Source organism: Ictalurus furcatus, chromosome 9, assembly GCF_023375685.1.
Source record: "Ictalurus furcatus strain D&B chromosome 9, Billie_1.0, whole genome shotgun sequence".
NCBI lineage: Eukaryota > Metazoa > Chordata > Actinopteri > Siluriformes > Ictaluridae > Ictalurus > Ictalurus furcatus.
In genome coordinates this window covers 22916564-22941180 of record NC_071263.1, presented here as the reverse complement: position 1 = coordinate 22941180, position 24617 = coordinate 22916564, and the positions used below count along the sequence as shown (strand labels likewise).

The 24617-nt window shown below is 39.1% G+C and overlaps 1 protein-coding gene across 5 annotated transcripts in view; it reads left to right on the top strand.

Annotated features, from left to right (window-relative positions):
* kif6 (kinesin family member 6) overlaps positions 1 to 24617 on the top strand; it is a 105485-nt gene that overhangs the window by 11781 nt on the left and 69087 nt on the right. For all 5 annotated transcript variants that reach the window (XR_008386736.1, XR_008386735.1, XM_053632413.1 and 2 more), the window contains exons 4-10: positions 314 to 461; positions 2362 to 2471; positions 7306 to 7435; positions 16689 to 16895; positions 18100 to 18243; positions 19802 to 19888; positions 24484 to 24587. Coding sequence is in view for 3 of the 5 variants with exons in the window: in XM_053632413.1 (XP_053488388.1) it covers positions 314 to 461; positions 2362 to 2471; positions 7306 to 7435; positions 16689 to 16895; positions 18100 to 18243; positions 19802 to 19888; positions 24484 to 24587 (930 nt within the window). In the remaining 2 variants the exon portion in view is untranslated. The remainder of the gene's footprint in view (positions 1 to 313; positions 462 to 2361; positions 2472 to 7305; positions 7436 to 16688; positions 16896 to 18099; positions 18244 to 19801; positions 19889 to 24483; positions 24588 to 24617) is intronic.

Here is a 24617-nt window from a genome sequence, read left to right as displayed (position 1 = left end):
TTCAGATTTCCAGAATGGCCGTTGCAGCGCCAAAGCAAAAACCGTTCTGTGCAATCCATGATTGTTTCTGACATAACGGCTTCTGCTTACAGTCATACGTTTGTCTTTGGGAGCTCAGGCTCTTTTCCTTTCCTTGGGTCATTTGGAACGTCAGGTTTCATTCAGTCAAGGTTTACAGACACTGTGCGATGTTGTAAGCAATTTCTGAGGTCCATGTCAGCTAGCCATGGGAAAACACTGCATTTTTAGGCTGATTGAGAACTGATTGTCTTTTTGTTTTTCATTTTAAAAAGTTCCATGTTGTCTGTCTCAGTGTGCTGGCAGGGTACAATGGTACAATCTTCGCCTATGGACAGACTGGCAGTGGAAAGACGTTCACCATCACGGGTGGAGCTGAGCGCTACAGTGACCGTGGAATCATCCCCAGAACTCTGTCTTACCTGTACCAGCATTTCAGCCAGGTTAATGACTACATCTGCACTGTTATATAGTTTTATCACACAACTATGATAAAAATGGTTTTCTAGACTCCAGACATTTTAATCTTATAGAGTTATTACCAAGGATTTTAAATTAGAGTTCAAATTTAAAGATGAAGCTGACGATGAAGCTCAGTCTGTATTATATAGTCCATTATTTGTACTCTGCTTTCTACCTTGGTTTATCTCACAGGGAAATGTTTAAACCTGGTTTAAATTCAGTTTGTCCATGGATGCAATTATTTGCCAGTTGTATACAAGCATAGACTGTCGCTGATGTAACTGGGTTAGATGGAGACAACTTGCAAGTTGTCCTCTATTTTTACATATACATTACAGCACAGTGAAATTCTTTTTTTTTTTTTTGCATATCCCAGCTTGTTAGGAAGTTGGGGTCAGAGTGCAGGGTCAGCCATGATATGGCACCCCTGGAGCAGAGAGGGTTAAGGTCAAGGTCCCAACAGTTGCAGCTTGGCTGTGCAGACTTTAAACCAGAGCCTTAATTGTTGAGCCACCACTGCCCCAAGTTGGTGATGAGCATCAACAACTCCTTTTCTGAGGTCCTCAGAAATCTCCTCCGTTTGTGCCATGATTCACTTCTACAGATGTGTTGTGAAGATCAGACTAATAGATCCCTGTTCTTAAATAAAATAAAACAGGCCGTTCACTCACACCTGACTGTCACAGCTGATCCCGTTGATTGAAAACACCTGACTCAAATTTCACCTTCAAATTAACTGCTAATCCTAGAGGTTCACATACTTTTGCCACTCAGAGATATGTAATACTGGATCATTTTCCTTAATAAATATATGACCAAGTATAATATTTTTGTCTCATTTGTTTAATGGGTTCTCTTTGTCTACTTTTAGGACTTGTGTAAAATCCGATGATGTTTTAGGTCATATTTGTGCAGACGATTCTAAAGGGTTCACAAACTTTCAAGCACCACTGCTGTACATATAAGTGTCTTTCTCAAACAGATTTAAAAACTTTTATTTATTATTAGGTTTTGATTATGTGGAGCTTCTGCTGTACCAATCCCTGTGAATAAGTTGTTACTATAGAAACAATAGGATATTACAAAGAGTGAAATAACCGAAAGCTGTTACAGAACATGAATCAACACCTTCTGACCAATCAGATATGAGAATTCAACAGTGCTGTGGCGTAATAACAAATAATTAATAACAACGTGATTAATCAAGACAAAAAGATTATACCAATTTTATACCAGTAATACATTTAATGTGTCACATATGTGAAATGTACTGTAGGTTAAAAAGATTTATATTGCAAAAATCATAATGATAGCAGTGTAAAAGTTTACATCTCCCTTTCTGAATGTGATATAAATATTCTTAATAACTTGTATGTCAAACCATTGCCTTTATAACTGCGTCCAACCTCTGAAAAGATGAACAGCTTTTTCATCCTTTCAGTTGTAAAAGTCCCCTTTTCTTCCTGCCATCTCTGTACTAAGTCTGCAAGATTGCTTGGCAAATCATTGCCCATTTTTCTTGACATGACTGTTAAAACTCTGCTAGATGTCATACAAATGTCCTGCCTTCTTCAAATCAGGTCTGGGGGCTAAAAGGGACATGAAAAAAAAATCTTTTCTGACTAATTTACTGTTGATTTTGCCTTATGTTTTGGATTTTCATTTTCATTTTATCATCTAGAAACCACGGGACATACAAACTTTTGCGTTCAGCTGTATACTTTTGTGGTGGAAATGTTTTGGCTAGTGATCTACAAAGCTAATTTAGTTAGCCCTGGTATAAACCTTTTGTCTTTTTATATGTTTATAAGTTACTACATTTATAAGTTATTACAGATATCATAAAACCTGAAAGTGAAAAACTTGGATCCTTGTTTTCAGGACTGCAGCATGGTGTATACCACACACATATCCTACCTGGAGATCTACAATGAGGTGGGATACGACCTTCTGGATCCACGACACGAAGCATCCAATCTGGAGGACTTACCGTTAGTATCTCCCTGTGTTTCACTTTATACAAATACTGCATTGGACAGTTACTGTATATCTGTAGTGTTCAGTCTTTTCACAAAGGGACGTTGTGGCTGCAGGTTTTCATTCCAACTAGCAAGATCTACAGCTGATACTTGATTGAAGACCGAGATCAGCTGATGAAACCGGTAAAAACAGGTGGCTACTGTGTCATTGGAATAAAAAGCTGCAGTCACACCGGCCCAATGAGGATCAGATCGGACACCACTGCTTTACATTATGTATATATATTATTTATTTAGGGTGGTTAAAATCTATTATATCACAGAAATATTGAATTCTCAAATCTGATTGGTCAGAAGGTGTTGATTAATTTTCTATAACAGCAGCTCTGACAAATCACAGTTTTATATTACTACAGCCCCCTTCAAAAAGTATTGGAACAGCACGACTAATTCTGTTGTTTTCGCTACACATTGAAGGCTTTTGGGTTTGAGTCCAAAAGATGAATGAAACGACAGATCAGAATTTCAGCTTTCCTTTCCTGATATTTACATCTAGATGTGTTAAACAACTTCAAACGTGGCAATGTTTTCTTTGAACCCACCCATTTGTTTTTTTTCAAGTGATCAAATATATTGGAGCATGTGACTGAGGTGTTACTTTCTTCCCAGGTGTGCTCGGTTAAATTGAGTGTTTAAAGAATTTAAAGCTCTGAATGTCTACTCTTGGTTTGAGCCCAAGGCTTTGCCTGTGAAGACTGCATTTGTTGTTAAAAAGCATGTAAAACAACATAAAGATCAGAGAGCTGTTTATGAGAGAAAAGCAAGCCAATTTGAAGCTGAGAAAAGAGGGAAAATTAATCAGAACCATTGCACAAGTAATGGGCATAGCCAGTACAACAATTTGGAACGTTCTGAAAAAGAAAGAAACCACCGGTGTACTAACAACCAGATATGGAACAGGTCGGCCAAGGAAAACAACAGCAGTTGATGACAAACATTGTGAGAGCTGTGACGAAAAACCCAAAACATTACCAACAACCTTCACAGGGCAGGGGTGAAGGTATCACAACCCACTGTTTGAAGAGGACTTCAAGTGCAGAAATATAGTCACCATACCACAAGATGCAAACCACTCATCAGCAATAAGAATCAGAAAGCCAGATTGGAATTTACAAAGAAATACAGAGATGAACCACAAAAGAAAGAATCTGCTCATAATCCAAAACATACAAGCTCATCAGTCATGCATGGTGAAGGTGGTGTCACAGCTTGGGCTTGCACGGCCGCTTCTGGAACAGGCTCACTATTCTTTATTGATAATCTCATGATGGTGGCAGCAGAATTCATTCATTGGTCTACTGAAACAATCTGTTTTCCAATTTACAGAGAAATGCATCTAATCCAACTGGGAGGAACTTCATCATGCAGGAAGACAATGATCCAAAACACACTGCCAACTCAGCAAAGGAATTTATTAGGGGTAAAAAAAAAAAAAAAAGACTGGTCAAGTCAATAACCAGACCTTAACCCAACTGAGCAGCATTTCACCTCCTGAAGAAGAGACCGAAGGGAGAAAACTCCCCAAAACAAACAACTGAAAGAAGCTGTGGTAAAAGCCTGGAGGAACATCACAGAAGAAAAATGCAACAATATGGTGATGTCAGTGAGTCGTAGGCTTGATGCAGTTATTGCTAGCAAGGTATATGCAACTAAATTTTAAGTTATGTTTGAAGTTGTTTATCACAGTGTAAATACCAGGAAATAAAAGCTGAAATTCTGATAATTCATCTCATGTTCATCTTTTGATCTCAAACCCAAATGTCTCCAATGTATAACGAAAACAATAGAATTGGCCTTGCTGTTCCAATACTTTCAGAGGGGACTGTATGTTTGTTCTAATAAATGATCATTTCTATAATGACAACTAATTTACATCGACACATGGACTCTAAGTCTAATAATAAACAGATTTAAAGAAAGTATTGTTATTTAACAATATCAACAATACTGTTGAGATGGTGAAGCTTTCTTCATGGAGCGTTCTTCAAGGAGTCTCCAGTGTCTCTCGATGTGAAACTGGTTCTTTAAGTCTTATTACCAGAGACCACAAAATGGAATTTCCAACTATGTTGGAGGTGCCCGTGAATTTATTTGTGATGTCACACTCCGCAGTAGTGTTTAATGGCTCGTATGATAGTAGACACTCAACACTTTAAGAATTTGCCATTTTTACATGAGTGTTTCTCTTTTATAAAATTCTTTTTACCTAGCCTACTAGTTGTAAATATTAAAATTGTATTGTGGCAGTTGTATGTGTCATGATACTCTACACACAGAAACCCAACAGTATCCTGACTAATCTTGTACCACACTCGCAGTGATAAAATAATTCATTTGTTTACACTGATTGAAAATGTCAGAAAAGTCGGTGGACTTCTAGAAATGGTTACGTTTTCTGCCAGAACTGAGGAATTTCCCCTTTATGGTCTCTCTGTCACATGACAAGCTGCATTTTGACTGTATTATTAGCTTTCAGAGAAAGTGGGGGGCCAACTGTTGATGGCTGTTCTAATGTACAGCAAGTGATGACAGCTAATAACTTGTTTTGTGACACAAAATTGAACCATAAACTGATAAGAAATAGTATGACATCATTCTTTAATAAATATGACAATTTTATCGTTTGGCAAATTGCTGAGTGGTTGTCTTAAAGCCCGCAAAGGTTTTATTAAAGGAAGCATATTTTTTTGCGTATTTTGGGGTTTTACACAGTGTCCCAAATGAACAGTAAATACAGTAGTTGCTCTTAGTACTTCAGCATATGCAATATTTGAGTGAAGTCACGTCCTCGAACAGGATTGTAGAATAACACCACGGTAGGTCAGAAAATTTCATTTAGTTGTGCCTGTGGGCTGCAATACATATAACAAAAGCTGCTTCTCAGTATATCTGCTGTCTCCTGTTCCTTTTATTGAAGCCTCTCTGAGTTATGTTGCCTCTCTGCTGCAGCTCTTTATTTTCCCACTCTAGGTCTCGTATTTTCTTTTGGCCTTCATTTATCTTTTTTGATTTATTAGTTAATAAACACAGACCTTTTTTTGTAGTTAACTTGGATCCCTGTGTGTTACTGTCGGTCCTCTATTTTTCTTTCATTTGAACTCTCGTTCTTCTCGCTGTCTCTTCTCGTTGGGGATCCAGCTCAAGGCTTTGCGTCCCGCTAATTACACGCTGCTGAAAATAGACAATGCCCACTCCTGACCACACAAGCTAAACTTTCAAGGACCTATTTGAAAGTTGCCGTCACAAGTGGACTGTTTTCTCTTTTTCTCCCTTTTCTCTCCATGTCATTATTCATACTGCTGTTGAGCCATCAACAGTGGGTGTCAACAGTTTAGACTCCAGTTTGGATGGAACCATTGACAGAATCTCCTTACAGAAATCGAGCAGTGGTGGCGCATTTTATCACTCGCCATTAAAAGCAGATCTCTTTTGTCATGCATGTTTACTGTAGCTCATATTTGGGCTTTCCTATTCCTGCTTTCCAGAAAGGCTCAAAATTCAATGATAAACCAACACAATTCTGATCAATTTGCAAACATTCAGGCATCTGCTATTTTTCAATAAATCAGCTGGATGCCACTGAAGCCATAATTTCAAATGATCACTCAGCACTGAGCTACTGTATTAATAAGCTAGTCAGTTTATTATCGCATTGTATCAGACTGCCACTTGATACATATTGGTGATTCCATGATTTGGGTGAAATTTGTGTGATATTTAATATGTAGGCCTACGTAAAATAAAGGTAATCCATTTGATATTTTTTTAATTTATTTATTCATTTACATGTGATTCATTTACATGTGATTCATTTACATGTGATTCATTTACTGATTTGCTTCTCTTTAATTCCAGTTTTAGACTGTGATATTACAAAGATCTTTCCAGATTATTACTTGCCACACTGTATGAGGTAGCCCCAGTAAAATTGCCTGAATTCTATAATATAATTTGTTCACCATGTTAGGTTTAAATCCTCTAAAGACAGATTCGCAATGGTAATCCATTTTAAACATAGGTAAAGTGTGCTTCACAGCAACATATGTGCATGTCTCAGATAAAATAACTTAAAACATTAATAAAACCTCTACTTAGGAAACAGCATTTTGCTTGCACTATATTTACACTTTACCTTAAATAAAAATAATCATTAAAATACTTAATCATATTTTTGCATTGGTGTGTAAATCCATTTAACATTTCGTGCTTGAGCTAGTGTTTTCCATGCACCATACTGTACATTATAGGTTATGAAAAAACACATTCACCCCTATAAAATATATTGGAATATTCCACAAGTCACATGTTAATAATGATAATGAGTCTTTATTGGTCACATATACACTACAGCACAGTGAAATTCTTTTCTTCGCATACCCAAGCATGTCAGGAAGCGCGCAGGGTCAGCCATGTTCAACAGGAAGTTCCACCAGACAAATTTCCTGGAGATTTTGAGAAGAAAATATCAACGAGGTTGTGATTATTCAAATTAAATTAAGTAAGCAAGAAAGTAAATTAAGTTATTTACTTACTCACTTAAGTTACCTTTTTAAGAGTTGCAAATGCTAAATGGGGCCCCAGCCCTGGAGTCACCATGTGAAGTGTATGTGTTCTAAGTTGCAAATGGTGTTTTATTTAGGGTTATTTTATCTGGGCACTTGGGTTTTGCTTGAGCCCAGTTTGTATTAATTTATTCAGTTGAACAAGAATGACTCTTTCCTTTAATTGTGCAATTTGTACTTGATGATTCGCACCGTTCTGCATTCTGTGTTTTGTCCTTGAAAAGGAAGGTGACGATAATGGAAGATCCTGAGCAGAACATTCACCTCAAGAATCTGTCATTACAACCATCAGCCAATGAAGAAGAGGCTCTAAATCTGCTTTTCCTGGGCGACACCAATCGCATGATTGCAGAGGTAAGGATTATTAAGAAATGTGGTGATTTTACTAGATGAGCACCAGCGAATCTAGGGATATAGATTAAATGTACTAGCTGTACTTACTGCTGCTGTAGCTTGGAGCAAAGCACTGGAAGCTGAATTACCACGGCACTGTGACATTATGTCTAGCAAAGACATGCAACATTTTCCAGCATGGTGGCCTCAGAACAGACAAGTGCTCAGTGTTCCTACTATGAGTATAGAGGAGCCTCACTTGCTCAGATACACTTGCTTGCTCACTCACACTCGCACACTCTCATTTCACTCACTCACACTGTCATTTCACTCACTCAGTTACATTCACTCCCTCACGCTCTCATTTCACTCACTCGGTTACATTCACTCAATCACTCACTCTCATTTCACTCAGTTCACTCACTCACTCACTCACTCTCTCACTCACACTCTTATTTCACTCACTCAGTTACATTCACTCACACTCTCATTTCACTCACTCACTCACTCAGTTACACTCGCTCACTCAGTTACATTCACTCACTCACTCTCACTCACTCTCATTTCACTCACTCAGTTACATTCACTCACTCACTCACACTCTCATTTCACTCACTCAGTTACATTCACTCCCTCACACTCTCACTCACACGCACACACACTCACTCAGATAGGCACACTCGCTCACTCTTTCACTCACACACTCACTCATACGCTCACTCGCTTAGATACGCTCACTCATGCACTCCGTTATACTCACATACTCACTCACTCACTTATACGCTCACTCGCTCACTCAGTTACATTCACTCACTCACACTCTCAGCTCAGTCACTCAGTTATACTCACTCACTCAGTTACATTCACTCACACTCTCAGCTCACTCATTGAGTTATACTCACTCACTCGGTTATATTCACTCACTCACTCAGTTACATTCACTCACTCAGTTATACTCACTCACTCACTCAGTTACATTCGCTCACTCACACTCTCAGCTCAGTCACTCAGTTATACTCACTCACTCAGTTACATTCACTCACACTCTCAGCTCACTCATTGAGTTATACTCACTCACTCGGTTATATTCACTCACTCACTCAGTTACATTCACTCACTCAGTTATACTCACTCACTCACTCAGTTACATTCGCTCACTCACACTCTCAGCTCAGTCACTCAGTTATACTCACTCACTCAGTTACATTCACTCACACTCTCAGCTCACTCATTGAGTTATACTCACTCACTCGGTTATATTCACTCACTCATTCAGTTACATTCACTCACTCAGTTATACTCACTCACTCACTCAGTTACATTCACTCACTCACACTCTCAGCTCAGTCACTCAGTTATACTCACTCACTCAGTTACATTCACTCACACTCTCAGCTCACTCATTGAGTTATACTCACTCACTCGGTTATATTCACTCACTCACTCAGTTACATTCACTCACTCAGTTATACTCACTCACTCACTCAGTTACATTCGCTCACTCACACTCTCAGCTCACTCACTCAGTTACATTCACTCACACTCTCAGCTCACTTATTGAGTTATAGTCACTCACTCAATCAGTTATATTCACTCACTCAGTTACACAGTGCCCTCCACTAATATTGGCACCCTTGGTAAATATAAGCAAAGAAGGCTATGAAAATGTTTCTTTATTGTTTAACCTTTTGATCTTTTGTTAAAAAAAAATCACAAAAATACTCTGTTCTCATGGATATCAAACAATTGCAAACAAAATACTGGTTTATTACATACTTATTCACTCACTCACTCACTCTCTCACTCGCTTACTAGCTCAGTCCCCCCTCCCTCATGCTCTCCATCACACCCTCTTTCACTCACTCACTCACTCACTTGATCTCCCTCTCCCCTCCCTCTGTCATATTCAGTCACACTAATTCACTTACTCAGTCACACTCACTTCCTCCCTTTCTCCCTAATCCTTGCTCACTCACTCTATCACTCGATTATCTATACATTTCCTTATAATGGTGCGATTATTGTATTATCATTGTCTCGCTTTCATTATAACATAATGAGGCAGTTCTACAAGCTAAAGAACAGGCTTCATTTATGAGAAGAAGGACAGACTTCACTTATCCAGTAATAAAAACCCCACAATGGTCAGGAAAATGTGGTGTTTAGACACACAGGGACTTCTTTTCATGCATTCGTTCAGCTCTGTCGACATCTCTGACCAATCTTGAACTGAAACGTTTATAAAGATCTTATGATGGGTGAATAAATTTAATGCTAAAACTCCCAGGATCCATGGGTGGGTCTGAACTTGCAGTTCTCACTCTCGTAGCTTAGTTCGCTCACTACTTACTGAATAATATGCTTTAATACTGCAGCACTAGTGAATTCCCAATTCTCAGTTATTTATTTTCTATAACAGCAGCTCTGACAGTAGTTTAGCTGTAAGTTTTGGTTTATATTAATGTTCTTGTTTCAGGATGTTGCATTTTTACAGTAACAACTATACGTAGACCGCTTTCTACGTAACACGACGAGCTGCATTCTTTTGTCTGATGTGGTTTAAGAGTTATAAAACACTTCAGGATGTGTTGTTATTGGGGAAGGAAAAAATATCAACTTAATAATGAATAATGGTTCTCTGTTTTACATCACATCACACTGTTGTTGATCATTTTTCCTGTAATAGCATGCAGCACTGTGTTTTATTTGACTTAAGAGGCGTTGTTGAAAGGAAGGTTTCTGGATGCTTCCTTCAGCATTTTTTTATTTAAGTCCAGCTAAACTCAACAGCTGCAGTCTCATCTGAATATAACATCAGTGTTAAGAGCACAAATTGTGATCCCATGGTGCACTGATTTCAGCATACTGACCGGATGCGTGATGAAAGTTGGCTGATTTTGAAGCGTTTGTGTTTTTTTGGTTATGAGTTTGCACTCACTCCAATACCTTAAGGAAACCAAAACATCTTTGATACCAAAGGATCTTTGTTGCAAAATTCCTACAGGCCTTTTTGTTTCCAGAATCACTGTACTATAAGGACCTGTGGTGCTCTTCAGACACCCCCCCTGTAATCTAACCCTTCACACTGATGAGGAAGTGATGAACTCCTGGGTCCCAAGGCTTAGCCACCCACTTCTTACCAAGTCAAGGGACGACCCCCTGTTCAGGCTGTGAATGCAGTCTTTTCTCTTCATCTCCCACCTGGTTGGAAACGTCCTGGTCCAGCTCCACACGCAGTCCCCTCTGTTCTACCCTGATCTTTTGTCCGGTGCCAGGTGATTGCTGTGACTCCTTGGGGTTCTTGCTGAATCAGGCGCTGCTCTTGGTGTGTGGCCTGGTGGGCTGACCAGAGTCAGGCTGTTTTTTTTTTTTTTTTTTTGTAAAGCATAAACAAGAACTGTGGTTTAAACCTCTCAACTTCTTAGAATTATCCAGAAAGATTGAGTATAATAAAACCATTGCACAAATAAATGTTCATGTCATCTCAGATTGATGTCTGCTGTTTTCTTCATGATTTGGTCAGTTTTTAACTTGGATGATTGTGGTGTAAAAAGCCACATGGCTGTCGGTCTGTGGAGTGTAGAAAGTTGATGTGGAGTACATGAATGTTATGTAGGATAAGGGCTAAATATCTTTCATGTAAAATGATATTATGGATAAATATTTTTTTTTCAGTGCTTCAAGCAGTCCAGTTACAAGGTTAGCTCTGATTACATGTTGGTGTACATAAACGGTATATTAAAAAGGCAGTTGGTTTTCTTAAAAACAAAAAGGAGTTTGAATAGTACACTGTGTACCAAATTAATGTGATTCAATTTCTGCTTAAAAAGGAAAATGTTTGAAATGTTTTCTGTTACAAAGTAAAAAATGGGACAATATCTGTGGTGGTTTGGGGAAAACCTGTCAGATGTTGCTGAGGCTAAATTCTGGGAACAGCTAAACAAATCCCATTCAGGTTTTGACTAAAATTGGGTACATACTGTACTTTGACACCTCAACATTAAGAAAGCATAAATATATTTCACCAAATCAATCTGGACATATTTTATTAACTTTTTAACTGTGCTTAGGCTTTCTGCAAAGCTCATGTTACACAGATGTTAACATTTACATGTTCAACATTGTTGTATTTCTTTCAGTTTTAATGGATTTGGGTGACTTTCTGTGCGGTTTATGCTACACGTAGGGGGTCTGTGAACATGTATTTTTAGAAACACAAAATGAGAAAATTAAACCTATGTGTTACACAATAGTAACACATTGGCTCAAAAATAGAGACTACTGAAACTGTGAAAAATGGTGTTTTGTTGTTAAAAATAATTCACAAAAATACTCTGCTCTCATGGATATCAAACAATTGCAAACAAAACAGTATATTCCCATTGATATTTTATATTTCTTTTAGTACACCTGGGTGACTAGGAACAGGAAATTGTTCAATAATGACTTCCTGTTTCACAGGGATATAAATATGAGGTAACACATAGGTCAAATTCCCTTAGTCATTCATCACAATCAGTAAGACCAAGGAATATAGCTGTGATGTGCAGCAAAAGGTTGTTGAACTATAAGAAAATAGCACAAGCGTTGAAAATGCCCATTTCCACCATCAGGGCAATAATTAAGAAGTTCCAGTCAAATGGAAATGTTATGAATCAACCTGGAATTGGACGTGTGTCTATATTGTCTCAACGCTGTGAAGAGGACGGTTTGAGTGGCCAAAAAGATCTCCAAGGATCACAGCTGGAGAATTACAGAAGTTAGTTGTGTCGTGGGGTCAGAAAGTCTCCAAAACTATAATCCGAAGTCACCTACATCACCACAAGTTGTTTGGAAGGGTTTCAAGAAAAAAGCCTCTACTCTCATCCAAAAACAAACTCAAGCGTCTTCAGTTTGCCAGACACTACTGGAACTTCAAATGGGATCGGGTTCTATGGTCAGATGAAACCAAAATAGAGCTTTTTGGCAATAAACAACAGAGGTGGTGTTTACTCTGTGGTACCTCTCTTACACAGAGAGGTAGCCATATGGAAAAGTACCTCATGCCCACGGTTAAATATGGTGGTGGCTCTTTAATGTTTTGGGGCTGTTTTTCTGAAAGAGGACCCTGACATTTTGTTAGGATATATGACATAAAGGACTTTATCAAACATCAACAGATATTAAATGAAAACCTGACTGCCTCTGCCAGAAAGCTTCAAATGGGCTGTGCAGGACAATGATCAAAAACATACATCAAAATCAAGGTGCTGCCATGGCCATCCCAGTCCCTTGACTTGGACCCCATAGAAAATCTGTGGGGTGAACTGAAGTGGAGAGTCCACCAGCGTGAAATGTGAAGGATCTAGAGAAATTATGTATGGAGGAATGGTCTCTGATCCCTTGCCATGTATTCTCCAACCTCATCAGGCATTATAGGAGAAGACCCAGAGCTGTTATCTTGGCAAAGGGAGGTAGCACAAAGTATTGAGGGTGCCAATAATTGTTGCACACCTATATTTAACAGGGTTTTTTTTTTTTTTAATAAACCTGTGTTTTGTTTGCTATTGTTTCATATCCATGAGAGCAGAGTATTTCTGTGTTGTTTTTTTTTTTGTTTGTTTTTTTTTTTACAAAAGATCAAAAGGTTAAACAATAAAGACAATTTTTCACAGCCTTCTTTGCTCATATTTACGAAGGGTGCCAATATTCATGGAGGGCACTGTATATGACACTATGATAATAACTTTCATTCCTCCTTAAGCTTTACACTTTCTGCTGCCATTGGTACCAAACAGTCCGTACATTGCTTACTGGAAATCTTGCTGCTGGGATTTCTAATTCACATGAAAAAAATTGTTTTCTTTCCACAATTAGCCTATGTCTATCTAATAACATGGTAATATTTAATAGGCTGGTATTGACGAGCCTATTAAACATTACCATGTCAGTAGATAGATAGGTAGGTAATGTAACTGAATCTTAAATGGCAAAATTGAGACAAATGTACAAAGACGTCTGAAGTGTCTGGCTCATATCACCAGCTCGAAATACAGCCCTAAATCAACAAGGCATTGAATCAGTGGAGATGAGTGCTGAAAGTCTTGTGAGCATGTCAGTAAGCACACACTGCATCAGCAGAGTCCTGTGTGTCATCACACTGTAAATACAGCAGGCCTTTATCTGATTTAGCTGTGGGGTTTCCCTTTGATTTAATGTGTCATTTGAGGCTACACACAGTCTCTCATCTTTTACTCATTGAAGAAAAGATCCCGTTGAGTTGGCGCAGGACCAGGCTGCTGTGTCTCTGTGGTTTGGCCTGATCTGACCTGGTTATTTTTGGCTCTAGTGAAAGAACCTCATTCAGATTACTATAGTTTACCAGTCAGTAGTCATCACATGTTGCCTATCAAATCAAATCTGTATGGAAACATGTATGGAAACTCACACATGGATCTGTTTTTTTTTTTTTTTTTGTATTTTTTGTATTTATTTATTTATTTTTTAGATATGAAGCACCTCATTAACTTAGCTTGTCTCTCTCACTCACGCTCCACTCACACAGTTATCTTTTGATAAGCCAATATCTTCGCTTCCTTTTCTCCAAGCTCCACTTTGTGGAACAAAATATGATCGAGTCCAACTTTTCTGTTTCTGTTTAGCTGGAATTTGACTTTACGTAGCTGTCAGCCTGGCTTTCAATTCAACTTCTTGATATATCAATTGTGAGACAGGACAAAAGAGGGAAAATTAAATATATGAAATATGCAGCAGTCACTTCCAGCGACACAGCTGTTGAACCCAGAAAGTCCACATGTTATGAAGTCCAAGGCAATGTGGATGGGATTCAATGCCAGTCAATCTAAGAGCACCATTCACACCTAAGGGCAAGTTTTTTTATTTTTATTTTATCTACCATGCATGTTTCTGGGGGGTCTGGAATAAAAGGAGAACCTGAAAAAATCCACACGGACACAGAGAGAACCCTGTATAGACAGTAACTTGAGTTCAGAGTCTAAATGGTGATCCTGGAGCTGTGATCCAGCAATGCTACACTCTGCACCACCATGTGGCCCCCAGTTAGTGTCTATTCGTTCTTATTAATGATTAATATAACTTGCTACAAATGACAGTCATGTGAAAAAATAAGTACACCCCATGGACATTGTTGGCTTTTTTTTTACATATTTGGACAAGCAAACATTGGATCATCTTTGAAATGGTGCCTATTAATGACGTTGATATACCTGAACAAAACCCCAAGGAAAAATAACTTTTTCAATCATTTATTCAACAGAACTATCAATAGATGTGATATTCGTCTAAGGAAAAAGTAAGTACACCCTTGGCATCAGAAGCTAGTATTGCCCGCTTTAGCAGAAATAACTTCTTGTAAGCGTTTTGCATAATTGTCCACCAGACTCTGACATCGGCTTGCTGGAATTTTTGAACACCCTTTCATGTGATATTCTTTCAGTCGCAAGATGTTTGAGGGTTTTCTTGCATGTCCTACCCGTTTCAAATCCCCCCACAACATTTCAATGGGATTCAAATCCGGGCTTTGACTAGGCCATTCCATAACCCTCCATTTCTTCTTTTTGAGCCATTCCTTGGTGGATTTGCTAGTGTGCTTAGGATCATTATCCTGTTGAAAGGTCCAGTTTCGGTTCAACTTCAACTTTCAGACAGATGGCCTCACATTATCTTCAAGCACTCTTTGATATGATGCAGAATTCATAGTTGAATCAATGAATGCAAGCTCTCCAGTCCCTGAGGCAACGAAGCAACCCGAAACCATAACATTTCCACCACCGTGCTTCACAGTTGGTATGAGGTGCTTCTCCTGAAAAGCGGTCTTTGTTCAGCGCCAAACATGTCTGCTGTTACTGTTGTCAAACAACTCTATCTTTGATTCGTCTGTCCAGAGCACATTATTCCAAAAGGCCTTGTCTTTGCCTATATGCTCATTGGCAAACTGTAGTCTTGCTTTATTGTTCTTTTTAGACAGCTTTTTCCTGGCACGCCTCCCATGCAGGTCACATTTGTGCAATCTCTTTCTGATTGTAGAAGCATGCACTTTGACACACTTGCAGGACTTACTAGCAGATCCTGTGGTGAAATTTTGGGATTCCTGGAGACTTCTTTTTGCATCAGACAGTCTGCTCTTGGGCTGAATTTGCTAGGACGGCCAGTCCTGGACAAATTGGCAGTCATTTGAAATCTGCGCCATTTGTAGATGATTTTCCTGACAGTGGAATTATGTATTTCAAATCATTTGGAAATCTTTTTAAATCTCTTGCCAGACTCCTAGACATCCACAACCTTTTTTTCTGAAGGCCTAATAGAACTCTTCAGATCTTGGCATGATGACATGACATGACATACCTCGATAACAAAGGGAACACCAGACACTAGCCATGAGAGGGGTATAAATAAGACAGGTTCCACCTGCACTCCCTAAGCAGGTTCTAATCACTGGCACCCAATCTTGAACACCTGATTCTAATTTTATGGATTTGAAGTTGTAATAAAAGTAGGGGTGTACTTACTTTTTCCATGCGACTGATCTCTTTTTTTTTTTGTTAATTTAAATTGTGAAAATTACTACAAAATGTCAATTTCATGTGTCATTTGATAGTGTGTCAACTTTATTAATAGGCACTGTTTCAAAGAGGATTGAATGTTTGCTTGTTCAAATATGTTTAAAAAAATCCCCAAAAAACCCAACAACAACAATTTCCATGGGGCGTACTTATTTTTTCACATGACTGTATACCTTACTGTATCTAGTAAAAGTTGTCAGTACATCTAAAAGTGAAATAACAGGTTGCTTGGCACCGAGTGGACATATAATATAGTGGTAATATATAAAAAGTAAATGTATAATAAAACTTATTAGACTTCTTTTCCTTGGACAAACCAATATGTTAATGCTACACTCTATACAAGTATACTTGCGATCTATTGCACTTTTCTATTTACTGTATATTCCACTAATAAACTCTGATTACATTGCAGTATACTCAAATGAGCTTTTTTTAAGGGGTAAGCGTGTCCATGATTTATCTTAAATTTGCTCATATTTGCTTTGATCTGTGGCTTTCTGTCCTCATATAGCCTTGATCCTTGAACCTAATACAAAATCCCTACAGCATAACTGAATTTCTGATGGCCATATCTACTGCACTTCACACGCAAAGATTTGTTCACGCTTCACGTACTGTATATGTGTTTAGTTTCATGCTCTTCTTCTTCTCACCTTCACTGTCTGTGCGTTCTGCCTGCCATCTCTCAGACCCCAATGAATCAGGCCTCCACACGCTCTCACTGCATCTTCACCATTCACGTGTGCAGCCGTGAGCCAGGATCAGCCACGTTACGACGCTCCAAGCTGCACCTGGTGGACCTGGCCGGCTCCGAGAGGGTGGGAAAGACCGGTGTGGGAGGCCAGATTCTCACTGAGGCCAAGTACATCAACCTGTCTCTACACTACCTTGAGCAGGTCAGAGGGCATGCTAACGTGTTCCTAATGGTTTCTTTGATAATGTCAGTCAAATATTTTCAACCTGTAGAATTTCTTATTGTGCCCTCAAAGTGCAAAACTCATTAACAAACTGAAAACACAACAGCAAATCAGAAAAGACAACAACAGAAGCAAAAACACAACAGCAAAACCAAACACGTGACAACAAATAGAGATTGGACATGGTGTATGACTATCACAAAGAAAAAGTATTGACCTTTTTCTGACTGTTATATGTTTAACTTAGAAAAAAACGACTTGCTGCCAACTTTGTGTTATTATAGTGAGAAATAGTTCTTTTCTTTTGAAGAAAGCATTCTCATACTCATATTAATGCTGTCCAAAGTTGGCAGCATAACTAAAATAACATCATATGAATGCCCTTGATGAAAAATAAGCATGAATAAAAGCATCAGTAGATTCATTTCTGCGCCTGCATCCTCCAGATCTCAGACTGACACACGCCGAGCAAGTGACACGAATAAGAATGTACCATTTCCGCTTCAATAATTCTGTTGTGCTTCCAAATTTGTGTTTGTGTTTTTTGGGGGGGTTTTGCATTTTCTGATTTCCTGTTCCGCTTTTGATTTGGTAATGTGTTTTACTCTTATATCCCACCGTAGTGTCTTATGATTCATATTATCACTATTCAATATTCAATATTATTACTATTAGTGTTATACACCCTACAAAAGATACACATTTAAATAGGGAAAAATGTTGAAAAGGAAGTGATCCAACTAAGACCTAAATCTAGTAGTAACTGAACACGCTCAGAACCTTATGGGACTCAAATGTGTGTTGTTCTTGGAGAGTAAATCAGTTAAGATTACAAATTAAAGACTTAAAAACAGTGTTGTTATTATTAAGATCTAGACCTTTTCTGTTTAAATTTTCATTGTTTCCAATACAGTCAAAAGGCATAGCTCAGTTCACTCACACCTGTTCATCATTCCCCCCCTCCCCCCCTAATTATAGAGTATTTTAAGAAAGCCCATAACTTGAGGTTTAATCAAAAATTTTAGCTTAGGGTCTTCCTTTTTATTGGCAGTGTAGACTGTGAAGGAAATTTGCACAGTCCCTTTAATCCAAATAGAGAATGGTAATTCAAGATACAGGTGTGACACTGTGCTGAAAATAGACACTGCCTACAGTGATGTCCTTATTAATGGCTTTATTCCAGGTCATCACAGCTCTGTCAGAGAAGAATCGCTCACACATTCCTTACCGAAACTCCATGATGACCTCTGTGCTCAGAGACAGCTTGGGGGGCAACTGCATGACCACGATGATCGCCATGGTGTCAGTGGACAAGAGGAATGTTGATGTAATGCTTTATGACATTTAACGCCTACTTAACGCTTGCTTAGAGTCCATTATAAATACAAATACTGCAGGGTCTCTACAATCTCTTGGTAATTTATAAGAGGAAATTGAATTGATAGAAGAAAAAAAAAGCATGTCTGTAAATGGTTTCAGCCATCCAGGTCATTCTGAATTTCTAGTAGTATGTGAGGATGACTGGACAGTTGATTCCTCCTCTGAGTTCAAAGTTTATTAATGTACGCATACCTTGTATCTATACTCCTTGGTCATTTTGTCATCTATGATATAGGTGCGCTTTGTAGCTTTACAGTTACTGACTGTCAGTATCACTACTGGGTTTTTGACAGTCCACCAACCAAAAATATCCCGTCAACATTGGTGCTGTGCTCAGAAACTGACACTCATAAAGGACTATAGAATGACTACCGTAAAGTATGCACCAGAAAATGAGCTATAGTCTCTAACTGGCCAAGTATAATAGGCAGATACAGATCTCATAGCCTTCCGTGATGAGGGACAACCAGGGAAGTTGCCCAGACCAGGTTGAGAGCCATAAGATTATTTGATCCAAACAGTGCTGTGAAAAAAGTATTTGCCATCCTGATTTCTTCTGTTTTTGTGTATATCTCGTAATAAATAGTTTTAAATCTTCAAACGAAACACAAAGTAAAACAAAGGCAACCTGTGTAAACATACAATACAATTTTTATTTATTCATTTTATTAAGGTTGTGCCACCTTTAGCAGCAATAACTGCAACCAAACGCTTCCAATAACTGGAGATCAGTTATTCACTTCTTCTAGGACTAGGATTTACTCCTATGCTTTGGATTATTGTCTTGCTGCATAAACCAGTTGCTAGTTACTAGTTTTTCCAATTGGAGATAATGGCTCTCACTGTGGTTTTTTGGAGTCTCAGAGCCTTGTAACCCTTCTCTGACTGATGTATTTCAGTCACCTTCCTCATCATTTCTGGAATTTCTTTCAATTTTGGCATAGTGTGTTACTGGGTAAGACCTTTTAATCAACTTCATGCTGTTGAAAAAGTTCTATTTAAGTGTTGATTTGATTGAAGAGGGTTTGCAGTAATCAGGCCTGGTTGTGTCTAGTCCAGCTGAACCCCATTATGAATGCAGTTTCGTAGATTTGGGGAATTAATAACTATGGGGGCAAATACATTTTCACACAGGCCTAGTTGGTATTGGATAACTGTTTTGCTTCATTAAATAACATTATCATTGAAAAACTGTATTTTGTGTTTACTCAGGTTGCCTCTGTTTTATGTTAGATTTTATTTTCATTTCTGAAACAATTTAGTAGAAGATATACACAAAACCAGAAGAAATCAGGATATAAGGAAAAAATACTTTTTCACAGTACTGTAAGACTGGGCAGGATCCGCTACTATGTTAGTGCTGAGAATAGTCCATCAAGCAAATACTCAAAACTCAAAAGCTAAACCCCTTAAATCCAATATTCACAATCCAGTACAACTCAATACTCAAAGCAAAAGAACGCATCATTTCAAATCTCATGTGTTAACCTCTGGCTCTATCACAGGAGTCAATCTCTACCTGCCGTTTTGCCCAGCGAGTGGCCATGATAAAAAACGAAGCTCTCCTCAACGAGGAGCTGGACCCATCGCTGGTGAGTATGAACGCCTGTCCTTTTCCCACTTTGTCAGTGAATTTTTCTCCACTGTTTTGCATCATTCCAGATCCTGTGTGCATCTTGCTATCATGTTTCCCTTATTACCTAACATTTGCCCAAAAATGAATCATAAATCTGGAACTGGAAACTGGCAAATAGATGGGGCTTGGCTGAGCGAGTGGAACTGGAACTGGAGTCCTCCTCTTCTCCTTCACACCTGTGCTTACATGGTCCTCATTTCACCATGTCATCACCAGGACTGGCTGCAAGTCTTTGCACATAGAGAAGATGTGGGAAAACATTTGATTGTTTTCGATAGCTTGCATCATATTTTCATTCCATTTTGAAAGAACACAAAAATTTTGTTATGGCACACCACTCACTGGCATATATTGTACCTCAGGCACACTTACTAAATAACACAAAACCACCATAAAGCAAAGACGGCTTGCTGTTGATGCTGGTTTAAATGGTAAACAGCTGCTTTTCAAGTGGATGTAGTACTCTTTAGACAACCAGATATTTGCAAAACCAAGAGTGCAGCCATGGTGTAACTTCAAACCCACTTGGCTCGTGCGGTTCCCCGAATTAGCGTGAAGCTGATCTCTAAACCCTGGCTGTGTTTAGAGATAGCGTGGGCTTCCCCAGCTTGCCTGCATCTCATCCATCATCTTCTGAGTGTGACTGTTGACTCCATTGAGAGTGAAAGTAAACATTCCGCAATGAGCGAACGCTCCTGATTTGTTTTCACTGAAGGAAAACAATTGAATCTTCTCTTATGGAACATTTTGTGGGGAGGTTAAAGCAGGAAAATGTACAGTCCCAATCGTTTTTGTGTCAGAGCTGATTGGGCTGCTTATCCACCTCAGCACAGAGACCTTATTTAAAGTTTCCATATGAAGGCATGTAGATAGCGTATACGTCTCTCACCTATAGCCCCATAATCACCTCTGCTATGAACTACCATCTTTCTCCTAGTCCTTTTCCATTGGTACATCTTTTAGAACTTTCGAAGCCCAGTTTCGAACCCTAGAGAGGTATTTTTAAGAGAGTCTGCGGTTGCCTGTTAATTGAACCGGTGTCTGCCTGGGAGAGATGGAGGCACGGCTCATATCCTGCAGCTACCGTTTGACTCAGAAGCTACTACCCAGTCACCCACTCATCATAAAACAACCATGTGGTTAAAAAGAAGGATGCTAAAGCAAATTCAGGAATAAATAGACTACATTTCACCAGTCCAGAACCTATTTAAAACATGTCTTATTACTGTTGGATCTACCTTCTCTCAGTTGATCTTTATCGCCTATAAGAACTTCATGTTTCACTATTATTTATACTAAAGTAAAGCACACATGAGCAGCTGCTCTTTTTCATGGTCTGCTGCCTTTCACTATTCTCAGCCATAAACCTACATCTCCTCAAGGAGTCAATACATGGATCAGTGCTCACTAAGCACTTACTGATCCCCCTTGATCATTTCCAGCAGAGGATCATGACTCTTCAAAGCCCTGAAGAACCAGAACAATTTGATTTGTGCAGACATTTTGACTTGACCAGACAGCCAAGGACTTGTTTCAGATTCCTTTATTTAGCTAAAGACTACAAGAAAGTGAACCCTAGATAATCCATTATTACTATTCAAAGGAGTGCTTACACATGCAGAAAACATGAATGATATCTGTTCTACCCTTAATCCTGTTGACCTAACGTCATTTATTTGCCATTTATTTACTTAGGCTCAGCTATCTTTAAATCTACAATAGAAAACTAAGCAATCCTGTAAATCAAGTCAGCCTTGTCGGTGTTTTGGGGCCATTTTGTTTCCGTAAATGAAGACCATGAAATCAGAATCTACCACAGTCCTTTTGGTACAGATATTGATGTCATTGGTCATATGTCAGAGCCACACTCTGCGTGCGCCGCTAGTTTATTCTCAGACACTTGGAGCTGATGCTGCTCCTGTGGTTTCTGTGTGGTTTGACAGTCCAGAATAAAACTCTTGCTTGCTGGACCCGGAGCCTCATCTTGCATCAGCCTCAGGGCGTGATGCGCGCTGGTTGCCGAGATGTAATTTTTGATTTCGGGCAGAGCCAGACACCCAGAGACGTGACCATAAAAAGTCCTCAAAACCACTGCACAGCACACACAGCTACATTAGTGGAATCTGGAAGCCAGTTCCTTTATGAAGAACTCAAAATGTACACTTAAATGACTCTGGCAAAGTGGATGGATGTACTTGTATTCTGTATGCCAGTAGGTCTATCTAGTTTGACAATGTGTGACCTTTAACCTTTATCACCCATATGGCAAGAATTGTCTGGATGCTAGCATATAGTTGTTTCTCTCATGGGAAGTTCTCCATAGACTTTCAAACACAGTTTCAGTCTGCGTCAGTGTCCATCTGCCTGACTGTGTGTTTATGCAGATACTTCAGATGTGGTAGCACAGAGAAGGGAAAGTGGAAATGTTTAAGGACACGGTGAAAAATGTAAATACAAGAAAATATGTGAGCACCCCATCTGCTGACACCACTAATGCGCTCCACTATTCCATTTATAGTAATGACTCTCGGCTCCTTCATCAGCAGGGGCTTTTCCCTGTTTAGCCTCCAAAACACACACAAAGTATCAAGTTCATTCTGCAGGGCCCAGGAGACTTTCAATCTCTTCCATGACCATCCATGATCAAAGTAGAGTGGATGTCTGGACGGATGACCTGGGACCCTAGCTTGGGAACCCCATAGATTTAGCTTGATCCTACTGAGATGTTTACGATCAAAGCAAGCCATAAACTGTAGTGAGGTCATACCTAAGCTGACCTTTTGACCCTGTTTCAGAGAGGCTGTCTGGATATTGTGACCTGGTAGTTTGTCTATGATGACTTTACTTTGCTTGTCCTTTCTTTTATGGCTTTGTGAGATGTCTGGGAATTGGTGGCTATGTGAAGTCCCTCTGAGATTGGAATGAGAGTTTTAGGTTCTCCCTTGGCTAAAGTTAATTTCCAAGTGAAAATGTTTGTTTCATGTTAATGTAGCACTGTGGGGTCGTTGTTTCATCTGGAGATCCATCCTTCGCAACCAGCTTTGTGCCTTCTTATCTACAAGAAGCTGCGTGTTGGGCCTGAGGTCATGTGTTGTTTAGAGATGAATTGAAACGATGTCTACACGTTTTCACTGTAAATAATCTGTACAGTATGTGTTTATGTAGTTTAGGTACTTTAAAAATAAATAAATAAATAAATTTAGAAGTTAGTCTTAAAATTGCTCCCGATTCACTAAGATCCCAAATAGGGCTTTTTAATGTGTGCAATCTGATCATTTTGTGTATAACTAGAGTGAATTTTATACCTGCCCTTCGGTCATATTAATTTACAAAGTGAATTTTAGCTTGCACATTTAAAAAAAAAAAATGTGGGGGTGTTTGCATGTGTTTTTAGACAAGCAAACATTTAGTAAATCAGGGCTTCAAGTGTATCCTTGAATAAAAGATAATGACCTAGCATGACCTATTTTATTTTCAGAGACTAGACAAAGCCTACAATAATGGCACTACAGTCCATCCCCTAGGTATTAGGTTTCTCTCGATTTCCTGATCCGTAAGTAATGAAATGTCTCTCTGCTGGGAAACTTCGGGCAAAGCAGCTTAAATGTTGGTCTAAGCTGGTTTATACTGGTTTGTGCTGGTCTGGTGCTGGTTTACCTGGTACAGCCTTCTGTCTGTCTAGCAAAGTGGGAGAAAAGCTGATCTTGGTGGTTGGTTGTCACCATGCATTATGCTGGTTATGTTGGGGACAATCCATCTTTTTTTTTTCTTTCTATAGTATATGGCCAAAAATCAGGACACCTGACCATCATACTGTACATGCTTGTTGAACGTTCCATTCTTTTAGGAAGAATTTCCATTGGATTTTGGAGTGTGGCTGGGAATTTCTGCCCATTCAGCCACAAGAGCCTTAGTGAGGTCAGGCACTGATGTAATGCGTGAAGGCCTGGTGCCTAGCTGGCATTCCAAGCCATCCGAAAGGTGTTCAGTGGGGTTGAGGTCAGGGCTCTGTGCAGGCCACTCAAGTTCTTCAATATCAACCTTGGCAAACCATGTCTTCATGGATCTCACTTTAAGCACAGGGGACATTGTCGTGCTGGAACAGGTTTGGGCCTCTTAGTTCCAGTTAAGATCTTAATTCTACAGCATACAATGACATTCTAGATACTTGTGTGCTTTCAACCTTGAGGCGAATTTGAGGAAGGCCCACATATGGGTGTAATGGTCAAGTGTTCACATACTTTTTTGCCATATTGTGTAGATGGATGGATGGATGGATGGATGGACGAATCCTACGCGGGGAAGTTTGCTTTCATATTGAAATTATGCTCTCATATTGGTACTGGTCATTTCAAATGTGGGAAACAACTGGCTAACAAAGGAATGGGCTATAACAGAATTTGAGGGAAACTAGGTAACAAAATTGCCCTTTGCTATTTCATGACTAGCAGTGCAGTTGTAGTAGAGAACACACACACCTTGTTGGTTACTAATGCAGAAATGAATGACAGGGGCCCACACGATGAATCGTTGCTCTCTCTGTCTTTACAGATGATCATTCGTTTGAAGAAGGAAATCCAGTGCTTAAAAGAGGAGCTAGCTTTGGTGACTGGAGAGCAAAGAAGTGATCAGCTGACTCAAGAAGAGATCCAGAGGTACTCAAAGACTTAATTATATGCTTCACA